The sequence below is a fragment of the Hemibagrus wyckioides genome, linkage group LG11 (genome assembly GCF_019097595.1).
Source record: "Hemibagrus wyckioides isolate EC202008001 linkage group LG11, SWU_Hwy_1.0, whole genome shotgun sequence".
Lineage (NCBI taxonomy): Eukaryota > Metazoa > Chordata > Actinopteri > Siluriformes > Bagridae > Hemibagrus > Hemibagrus wyckioides.
In genome coordinates, this window is record NC_080720.1 from 23,987,359 (window position 1) to 23,998,376 (window position 11,018).

The following is an 11,018-nucleotide window of genomic DNA, read 5'->3' on the forward strand; positions in this document are numbered from 1 at the left end:
ATATAACAAATTTATGTTCAAACCCTGACCCAAATCTGCATTTATGGTTTAGATCCTACAGCCAGTTCAGAAGTTCTGGAATCTAGCAGTCCAAGGAAAGATGCATCTACTCGCATCATCTGCTGGACCTTCTGACAATGCAAGTGGGTCATTCTCTGAACATAGTGGCAAACTTGTCTCATATTTTTGCACATTCGGTATGAATAATGCAGAACTATTAAATGCATAAATCCTAGCCTGCACAGATCATTGGGAAACAATATCTCAAACTGTTGATCCTTCTAATCGGAGTGGATGATGATCATTAGGCTTGATGCGTGTTACTGCCTGCTGTTTATGTCCTTCTCAGACAACTATCTATCGAGATTATATGCAAATCATTTAAAAACAATTGCAGAGTAGCTCTTTGATCAAGTTGATTGCAGCAAGTAAAACAATATCTTCAGCAATTTTGTCAGTCATTTTGCATTCTGGAATGTGATCAGTGAGTTTGTACACTGTGCAGAGTGATCGCTCCGGAACAGTGCACATATTTTTGATCATTTTTTGAGGTATGCCCAGATCCCATTGCTTTTTAATTATTTATTTGTTGAAAAAATGAACATGCTTGTCTTTAGAACACGCTTTGGTATTTTACATTTCTTTTAAATATTGAAATTTAAAGTCAGCCAAAAACACAAAAACATACATGTCTTCTGTGCATCTATAGCCATATTGTATGAAACCTAGGACATATTTTCATTTACTTTCTATGTTTTTTTCCCATTTGTCTTGAGGAAAATGGCATTTCACTCCAATCCATGTGAGCACCAATTGTTTACAGTGAGTAGTCAGTGCCAAAATTGAATGAATTTGACATAACAGTTATGGGGAGTGTTTCATATTTACTTACTTACTTGAAAAACACTGTGTCTATTTCATATAGCGTCTGCTGTGGAATCACTGTTTTCTTTCCAAAAAACAAGACAAGGAATTAAAATGGGAGTCCAGTGAGAGTCCTCCATCCATCCACCCATGCCTCCTCTCTGTTTATCCAACACAGTATAAGCAAGTTTGTTATATCAAATTTGAAGTTGTTATCACAAAACCTGACATTCCTGTAAGCTATTGAAACTGTGTTGCTATTGTTGAAACTGTGCCCTGGATGAGGCCACCTGATGACTCCAAAAGGACAACTGATCTGAGGATTAAACTAATGCATTATAGCTCTTAAAGAAGTACCATATAAACATAAATGAAGATACTTTTTTTATATTTATAATATAGAAATAAATGGTCCATAGCAAACACAAAAAACAGTGTATGAGCATTTTAAATGATATAAAAACAGTTACTTTAAAAAAAAACAAAGCAATAAAAATATAAGTTGCGTCAGTGTTTCTTTTGATAGCTAGTAAAGCAGGTCCATGTAGGTGCTTTCATATAATTAGACATATAATGAAATATTATAAATCCAAATCACATGACATACTGTGATAAAAATTAAACACACATACAAATTTTATATATATATATATATATATATATATATATATATATATATATATATATATATATATATATATATATATATATATATATATATATATATATATATATATATATATATATATACATACACATATATATACACATACATTTACACTTTATAAAAGGTCTCTGATATTAGCTTATCACAGACCATGCTCTCAAGGCCAGCCATTGAAACTGCCCAGAGACACATGGAAGATCTGGCAAATGATGGCAGTTTTTCTGTTTGAGAAATAACAACCTTGTGAGTGTCAGGTGAAGATGCGCTCGTAGGACCTGCAATAGCTAATCAGCATGTTCCAGAATAAGTGTCCTGTGAAATGCCTTATGTGAAAACGTCTGAACCCAACCCAGCTGCTGAGGGGTTAACTCTCCACCCTAAGCATCTCTGGTATTGCTGTCAAAAACATTGATTTCTTCCAAAACTTCTTGAGGTGAAAAACATCTTGTTCTATCCATGTCCCAGTGTAAAAGGAGTTGGTGATGATGAATCTCTGCTGATTCTGGTACACAAGCTGTGTATACAGAGTGCAGGTGTGTAAAGTTATGAAGCACAAATTACTATTGCAGCAAATCTGTTACATATGGAATCCCACATAACATTAACACTGCATGCACGTAGCCTCCAACACAACTGGCCCTGTAAATTACACAGGCTGTAATCAAATTTATAAAACAACAATTGGACCTCGTACCAGGACTCATACTTGGTCCAAAAAAAGGTACTGATTCAATTAATTTAGTCTTTTAAAAAAATCTTTAAAAAAAGAAGTCCCCTGTTATGTTATGCCTTGTGGTCAGTGTCAGGATAAAAATTAATGAGCTTGTAATGTTTGTAAATCTATAATAATAATAATAATAATAATAATAATAATAATAATAATAATAATAATAATAATATTCGTTCATTTAAATAGTTTTAGACTTTTTGCGTTTAATGGGGATTTTTCCCAGATAGAAAATGTTTTTTGAAATAAAATATATTAAAAAAAAAAAAAAGATTTATTTATTTATTTATACGTAATATGGTTTAGTTGGAATTACAGCGCCCACAATTATGGCAGAAAGTCCTGTCTCGCTGCGTCTTGTCAGAACTGAGGGGAATTAAAATTGGGGTGCAAATATTGTCTCTCCTGATTGGTCAAAATCAGAAGTTAATCAAGTTAAGCCAATCAGCGTCGAGTGCTTCATGTGAGCGTAGAAAGAACACAGCCTGTGGTTTGGCAGTGCTTTTACATCAGCCGCAATCCCACCAATCACAGCTCACTGCGTCACTACATGGGGCGAGCCATTCACTAGCGAGCAGAGAGAGAGGGAGAGAGCGAAAAAGAGAAAAAGAGAAAGAAAAGGGCTGAGTACATGAGCGCGACTCCTAATGTTTTAATCACGGCGCAGTTCTAGGTAATTTAAGTGGATTTTATCGAAGGTTATTTGAGAGCTTGTTGTTCAGCGTCCAGCGGTGTGACCGGTAAGTGTGCTGCTCTCTCAAACAGCCGGCTTTCCTTCTGCTGCACGGACCGCTAGCTTAGCAGCATGTCCTCAGTCTGGTGGATAACAGGAACTTTCCTCCAGCACATATTAATGTCAGTGTAATGTAACAGCAATGGTATCTATCAAGTCAGGCATTTACATGCACTAATTACGTGCAGCTCACAAAACGCATGTTGTGCACACAGACACGTTGGGTCGGTTATACCGATGTGAAAAGCTATGGTGTGCTACCATCACTTCTCACGTGTTATCTCTGACGTTTTAAAAATGTGTCCTCAAATATGAAGTCTAACTACATTTGCTACTAGTTCGGTGTTTTCACAAAGGTTTTGAATCGACGGTTTGTTTGTTGTTGTTTTTTTTTCAAAAAATATTTTATCGTCCCATAGCGGAAGAATCACAGACTCATTATCTTAATATATACAAACTGTTATGGCTGACTGTTGTCTTATTGTTCGCTGCTGTTTTTGAGCAGAAGAGGGAAATCCATCATGTATACAGAGTCAGTGTAGTTATACTGATTTTACTCTGCAGTTTAAAGCTTAGTGCGTAGGATTTTCTTTGTTAAAAATAAACGAATGGGCGAAAAAAATTAATAATAATAATAATGATGTTAATACATTCTCTAATCATAGTCCGAGCCGGCGACGCTTTATCTGAGGAACGCCCACTGGTCCAGAAGTGTCTAGAAGTCTCTGCATGACGTCATACTGATTTGCATATGCCTATTCCCAAATTATTGTACATGAAAAGCAAAGATTTTTTTCCATTAGAATTTGAGTTTGATCCGAAAAGACAATTTCAGATTTCAGAAATGATTTCTTTACAAAAATAGTATGTTTTCTATCAAGAATGCGGACCAGCCAGCATTGTGAAGTGTTTCATGTTGCATGTCAAATTGTGTTCCATGAAAGAATTTATGAAAACACGTTGAACAGAACAGAGTTTTATCTAAATAGTTAAATGGGTCAATAATACTAATAATAGCAAATGATGTAATAACAGGTTCATTTATATGTTATTGAAGGAAGGCCTCTTATGTTATGGAACCATAAACTAAACCAGCTCTTTTAGGGATTATTAAAGACTGTCATTTCTATCAAGAACACAGACAAAAAAAAGTAACTGTGGCAGTAAGTCAGGAAATAAACATGAAGGAGAAGGTTATGGTTGAAATAATGCTCTTTTTTTTACACAGTGGAGATGTGATGAGATGCGAGCTGGAGAATGTAGTGCAATATAGTCACTAACAGCTGCTCAAATGTTTCTAGACCTTTTATACATTTTGCCATTTTTAAAAAATAAATAAATAAAATTAACAATGCTAATAGAGTATAAAAGATTGCCAAATCTAGAGACATATCACTCAAGTTGTACTCCTGACACAGGTCAGTGCTGTGTGTGGTGTTTGGTCCTGAATTTGTTCTCTTACAGTATATATCAGTTTAGATACAATAAACACCTGTAGTAATGCTGTTTAAAGCATTAAGAAAAGGGGAAGCTAAGACTCGGAACTCTGAGTATGACCGTAAAGGCGAGCTGAGCAGATGGTCAGCTGCTCGTAGACCGACTGAAAAGGTTAATTAAACACCACAAGCTGACTTCTGTGTTTACACAACAGCATGTTTTCATTCAGTCTATTCTCAACCAGACCGAATGGAAATCTAATGTTGGTCCAACATAGTAATTGCACAGATGAATGAAACTAACCATGAATTACAGTTGATTTAATGCTTGCTCTCTGGGGCAATACATAGTCAGTATGTATCTGTTTGGGATTTACTATGTGAGATCATTTTACTTTGCTGGGAAGGCAAGGACTTAACCGGTCAGCTAGATTTAGATACATGACGTTGAGAAAATGCAGCTGTTTGAAAAATCAAAGGGTGAAAGATCACGAGAAAGGAAGTGCTCTCTCGAAGCCTTGTGACCAAAAATGTGCAACTTTTATTCTTGCCTGCTTCTGAATGGAAAGACGGTTATTGCTGATCCAGGCATAGAAATCATTTGATACTGTATTGCTGATGAATAAGTAATCTGATTTTAATGAAGCAAGTAAAGTAGTAAACAGCTTTTAGTGAGGGAACGAGAGTGGTTTCACCATAAATGACCAATGTTTTTCTTTTAAATTCAATAGCACTTGTTCACAAACTGCTGCATCGGACAGAAAATATCAATTATACAAATCATTCTTCCTGTACACAAAAGTGCTGCTGCACACACTTTCACATGAACAGACAGACTTATAAAAGACACACCCCTCGTCCCAGGGGAATGGCATACGTGCTGTGTGTCATTGCCCCTGCATTCTTCTCCACATTACACAGGCACTCAGCTTTCCCCATATTTACAATCCATGAAGGGGAAAGATATTCTGGTTATAACATTACAACAGTACTGTTAAATTTACTTCAGTTAGGCTTATTAATGGATCTGTGGATTTTTCTGTAAGTAAATAGGTCTTTGTTAGTGGGCTTAAAGTGCTCACTACAGGATTGTTTAAGTGCTGTGTATTAGCTGAAGCTGCAGCATGTTGAGCAGCAGTGCTGTCCCTTTAAATTTTCTGCACAGTCACGCTTACTGTATACTCCGTTATGCAACACACCCCTTTTCATTCAGAGGATATAGGCATGAGTAGAGGCACTCTGGTTCTTCACTTGCTTCTCGTTTTTTACCCCTGTGCACTTGCTCAGTGATTTGACTCATCTTAAGATCAGTGATTTCTGTCTGACCACTGCAGCATCTACAGCTCTCTGCTTTTGCAGCAATATTCTTTTTATGATTCGGAAGTAAGACTTGTGAATGGAATAAAAAGTAACTTCATAATAAGAAATGCTGTCTATGATAAACTTTGCATTTCTTTTTTACACAGCTGAGTGCTTCTGTCATGGATCTGAATAATATGGACTCGGGTGATATCCTACCTGTGGTCATTATTGGTAAGTGTGTAATGTTTTTTTTTTTTTTTTAAACCTTTTGATTTGTAAATTTGCTTCCATGGCAGAATTGTAACTCTATGTTGTGATGAATAATGTAGTCTGTGGGAGAGGAATAAAGAGAGGATTTATTGATGTTATTTCAAAAATTTCTCAATTTTTAAAAAAAAAAAAATCTAAGTCCAGCTTTAAAACTTGAATGTTATGAAACAAGAATAAAAACAAAAATGTTTGTCTCTTTTATTATTTATTTATTTTTCTTGAATAAATTTTATTTATTTATTTTGAACAGGGAATGGCCCTTCCGGAATTTGCCTTTCATACTTATTATCAGGACATACACCCTATTTCTCTCCTGAGGCTTTCCACCCTAACCCGATCCTGTGCAGAAAACTTGAAGAGAACTCTCATTTGTCATTGTTTGAACAGGTAATGTAAACCTACATATTGTCTTTTTTTTGGTTTCCTTTTGAACAACTAATCATAGTTTAGTTAATTAAATGATGTGTGTGTCCACACACACTTGTCATTTATTGTATTTTCTTAATATTTCCTCATTATTTGCTAGTTATTTGTCTAGGTACTAGGTAGCGATCTCTGTTGTGTTTGCTTGCTGTAAGGTGTGACCATTATCCTTACAGGATAAGAAATCTATTTTTATATGCTTCGTTCCAGAATGATTAACATGCTTGGTAAAGGTGTGGTTATAGTTTAAAGGTTATGGTTAAGTCTTTGTGGTTAATTAGCTCACGATCAATAACGATCAAGGAAATACTCTTCTATTCTTGAAAAAACAAAAAACAAAGGTGTGTCACACTTGTTGCCACTACGGTGTTGTATAACCTCCTTTGCCCACGTAACAGCATAAAGTCTGTTATAATGCTCAGTGAGCTTGTGTAATACAGAATCTCTCCAAAACCTCCAGGGTCTTCGGTCCTTTCTTGTGGACACTCCTCCTCAGCTCACCCCACACACTGCACATGATATGGGACAATGCTCTTGTATTTCTGGGTGGATTTGGATATGCGTTTTTGGTGTAATGTGATCAGATCTACGTGCTACCAAAAAGATTTAGCAGTTTTGAATAACTTAAATAAAGCTACATTTATTGCCAAAAGGTGGTATGTGGTTTTGTTTATAGAAGTACAGTATATGGCCTAATAGTTGTGCACAGCTGACAATAACCTCTGTGTGTGAGCTTTCCTGTTGCAACAAATTACATGTAATGTGCAGAACAGATCCTGTGCTCTAGAGCAGAAGTTGAAGGCTGTAAGCTAGAGACATTTAGGGGTATGTTTTTTACCCATCTTTACCAAGGGCGTCTATAATTCTGGAGGTAACTCTGTATACATACAGTTAAATGTACATGCATACAAATCCTTACACCTCACTGGACTTATTGCTGCTAATAAGCCAATTTATGTAAATTTCTGCTTTCTTTAACAGTTGCCCCAGAGGCTCAAAAATGCTAGAGAAAATAATGTCGCAGATTGTATGTGTTTGTGTGTCTGTGCGTCTTCGAACCTGTTCTTAGGATCTGGAATACCTGTGTGAAGGCTTGGAAGGCAGATCTTCAAATCCTTTGGCTGTACTCTTTGATTCATTGCTCCTACCAGACAGTGACTATGGATTAGAGTGTGCCTCTCCATTGCTCTGGCGGTATGAGCCAGATAGAGCCATTAACCACCTTGTGCTTGGAAAAGGACCACCTGGAGGGGCATGGCATGTAAGTGCTTACAGGAAAAGCTGTCATTGGGTGGAGTGCAGTTTAAATTTGCATTGTTTAAGAGGGGAAACAAGGACTGCTAGCATTTAAGGGGAGGAAAACAATATTTAGCCCTCATGACTGACTACTGGAATGAACACCTGTACAATAATACTATTTTATTTACATGGCAGTATTTTATTTCTAATGTAGTTTCCTTTTTCCTTTGCTATTTTTAATATGATTTGGTATCTAGTATACTATCTGGTATTTCTGCTTCTGTTGTTCCTACAGTCCATGGAGGGATCCATGTTAACACTTAGCCTTGCTAACTGGATGGAGCTTCCTGGCCTCAAACTGAAGGAATGGATGAGGGAGAAACGCAGGTATGAAAGTCATTTCAGCATCTGTACACATGAGCTTTAAAAAGACATTACATTTTTACAAACAGGAAAGGGTCTTTAATCAGTACTTGGAGAACTTTCAGTTTTCAGTACATTGGTTTGTATGTATAAAGCGAGGAGTAGGAGTTCCTCTTAACTCAGAATTGGGAAATCTGAACACAATATTGCATCATTTTCAACTTCCGTGCCTTTGAGTTGCAATGTGGGGGGGGAAATATGAATGTCTTGTTAGCTGCCAACTGTGCTGAGTGATCTGTAATTCCCTCCTCAAAACAGCAAAATCTATAGTCAGTCAGTGCTGAACGATCTAAAGCAGGGATGTTGAAAGGGCCGAACGCAGGCCACGGGTAGATGTTAACTGGCTCATGACTTCTCTATTAGAATGTATGCTGGGTATTGCACATTGCAATTTTTCTTTTCACCTGACAGTGGCAGCAGATATTAACATAGTTACAAATTCATGAGCTTTTTTTCCCTCCAACTACATTTGCAAATTAATTTATGAAATGATATTTAATCAGGGCTACAGATATAAAGCACAAAGTTAACTGTGGAGAAGGGGCATTTTTAAAAGAGCAGGAAACCACTGTTTGGTCAACCTAAATTTTTCTTGCCTAAAATGGATTTGCATGAGTGTGTTCCAATGTAAATTTAATTTACGATTGTTAATTTTTTGTCTGATTACGTTTGGTTTCTGAAATGGACCAAATGGTTCACTTTTGGATTAGCTGCACATTCATGCAGTTATCTTGTATAACAATTATGTAGCAATAGCAGCACAGTGCAAAACAAAATACTGTTCTGTTACTTACGAACATGTTACTTAAATTCTGTTACTTACGAACATGCTAATTTTGATTTGCTGAGAATAAAAAGTTAGTTATAACCTTGTTTTGTGTGTGTGATTTTGTTAGGAATGTTCGCAATGACCGTGCCACACCAGCAGATATCGCCTCCTACTACCAGCACTATGTGAATAAGATGGGCCTTAGTAAAAACTTTGCCCAGTGTACCATGGTGACCTCAGTACAGCGAGTCTCTCTTCGCACAGGCCACTCTGGCTGGCACATCCAGGGCACACAGAAGCTCGATAATGGAGATGATGTGCCCTTCTTGGTGCAGGCAGAGAATGTAGTGCTGGCTACAGGCACCAGCGATGCCCCAGCCTGCCTTGGAGTCGAAGGAGAGTCGCTACCCTTTGTGTGCCACAGCTTTCAAGAGTTTGAGACAGTCATCTCAAGTGGAAGTTTGTGCAGATCATCAGAGCCTGTTCTGGTGGTTGGAGCAGGGCTAACTGCAGCTGATGCTGTTCTATGCACCCACCACCTTAATGTGCCTGTGTATCATGCATTTCGCAGAGGTGTCTCAGACCCAGCGCTTATTTTCAACCAGCTGCCTCGTGTTCTCTACCCCGAGTATCACAAAGTTCACCAGATGATGAGCCAGCAGCAGCACCAGCCAAGCCATTCAGTACCTACTTTTCTCTCACAGCATGTGGAAACACCAGACAATGACCATACTAACTCCTCTTGCTCTTACCCTGGATATCTGAGCTTCCCGAAATACCGTGTTTTGTCTTTTAAACCCAACGGCAAGTGCGTCCTGGAGGCTGAGGATGGGCAACATGTGGTGCTGCAGGTTTCCTTGGCACTGGTTTTGATTGGCTCACAACCTAATCTTTCATTTTTGCCTGAGGAGGGAAGGCAACTGGGGATGGAGCCAGGACAACCAATCAACTGTCGGCGCAACCCAATTAAGGTGGAGCCGTATACCTATGAATGTGTGCAAGAAGTAGGACTGTATGCTCTGGGTCCTCTGGTGGGTGAGAACTTTGTGCGCTTTCTCAAGGGTGGTGCACTGGGAGCTGCATGCCATCTAATGCAAAAAAAGCGGGACAGAGCACAAAATGCAGCGACTGTCCTATCATAGCCAGGATGTAGGGGAGAGAAAAGTGGGGAAAAAAAACAAAAAGATAAAAGCTAGGGCTAGGGGAGTCAGTAAACCCTGTTGAGGGAGCCTTTCTTGTTTATGAACGGCAGGCCTTATTTACCAGTATTTCAGTAAAGGTGTGTGTAAGCAAAACCTTGCCAACTTTCCACCAGATTTACAAAGATTGAAAATCTCCATAAAAGGCAAGGCTGTCCATGTTGAAATAAGAAATTACTCAGAAAAAGATGTTCTCAAAAGAGTTATGTCAGCATGTCCCAATGACTGAAATTCTGAAATTTGGTTCCATGAAATCAGAATTATAGATTTAATGTAGCCAGGTGATCATCACCAAGCACATCACATAGGGAAACTGCAATAAATGCTTTTTTGTTTTGTTTGTTTATTTTTATTACTTAATTAAAACATCTTGTCTACTGTTAGTAAGAAAACCCCCACACACTAATGTGCCCTTCCCAATTCGGTGCTGGGAAATCAGGAAGGCATTGGTCATTTGGTGCTGGCTCTAATAATATTGCAGAGCATTTAAAAAAAAGATGCCTTGTTAAACATAACTAACCTGTGTGCTGAGCCATTACAGCCCACCCTCTTTTATACAGCAGCATTTCTACTTTTATGGCTAGTCTAACTTGTATCTTGGCCAATATATATAGGTGTATCTTGGCCTATATATATATATATATATATATATATATATAAATATATAAATAAACTTATTAGGTAGTGCTCACATGAGCCATTTTCTGTCTCAACCCTGTGGCCTTCATTTCTGATTGTTCCCACATGAGAGTAAAAACTTTCCACATGTATAGGTTCCCCACTACCACAACCCTCCAGTTCTAATCTGGTCTGTTTAAATAGTTGAGGTTAATCTCAAACTTATCTGGCAATATTCTCAACCAGCACCTCACTCTCTCTGCAGCATCAGCAGCCTCTCACAGCAAGAGAATGAGGCATGAGAATGAAAGGCAGGTTAAGTAAGGTGTCTGAATGAACTGTATTTAA

The 11,018-nt window shown here is 37.7% G+C and overlaps 1 protein-coding gene across 2 annotated transcripts; it reads left to right on the plus strand.

Moving 5' to 3' along the window:
• Nucleotides 1-2,810: 2,810 nt before the first annotated feature.
• Nucleotides 2,811-10,730, plus strand: osgn1 (oxidative stress induced growth inhibitor 1). 2 transcript variants are annotated; one of them, XM_058404111.1, is made up of 6 exons: nt 2,811-2,998; nt 5,894-5,960; nt 6,250-6,386; nt 7,492-7,683; nt 7,957-8,048; nt 8,981-10,730. In XM_058404111.1, the coding sequence occupies exons 2-6, from the start codon at nt 5,909-5,911 to the stop codon at nt 9,993-9,995; spliced, it is 1,488 nt and encodes a 495-aa protein (XP_058260094.1). In that variant the 5' UTR covers nt 2,811-2,998; nt 5,894-5,908; the 3' UTR covers nt 9,996-10,730. The 2 variants fall into 2 exon arrangements, with proteins under 2 accessions (XP_058260094.1, XP_058260095.1); XM_058404112.1 differs by lacking the exon at nt 2,811-2,998 and adding an exon at nt 5,651-5,810.
• Nucleotides 10,731-11,018: the final 288 nt, after the last annotated feature.

Excerpts from the sequence above, each read along its gene's own strand:
- osgn1 (XM_058404111.1), top strand. The coding sequence starts at position 5,909 with ATGGATCTGAATAATATGGACTCGGGTGATATCCTACCTGTGGTCATT. Across the intron at positions 7,684-7,956 it reads CACCTGGAGGGGCATGGCAT|TCCATGGAGGGATCCATGTT; the intron begins GTAAGTGCTTAC and ends TTGTTCCTACAG. Across the intron at positions 8,049-8,980 it reads TGGATGAGGGAGAAACGCAG|GAATGTTCGCAATGACCGTG; the intron begins GTATGAAAGTCA and ends TGATTTTGTTAG.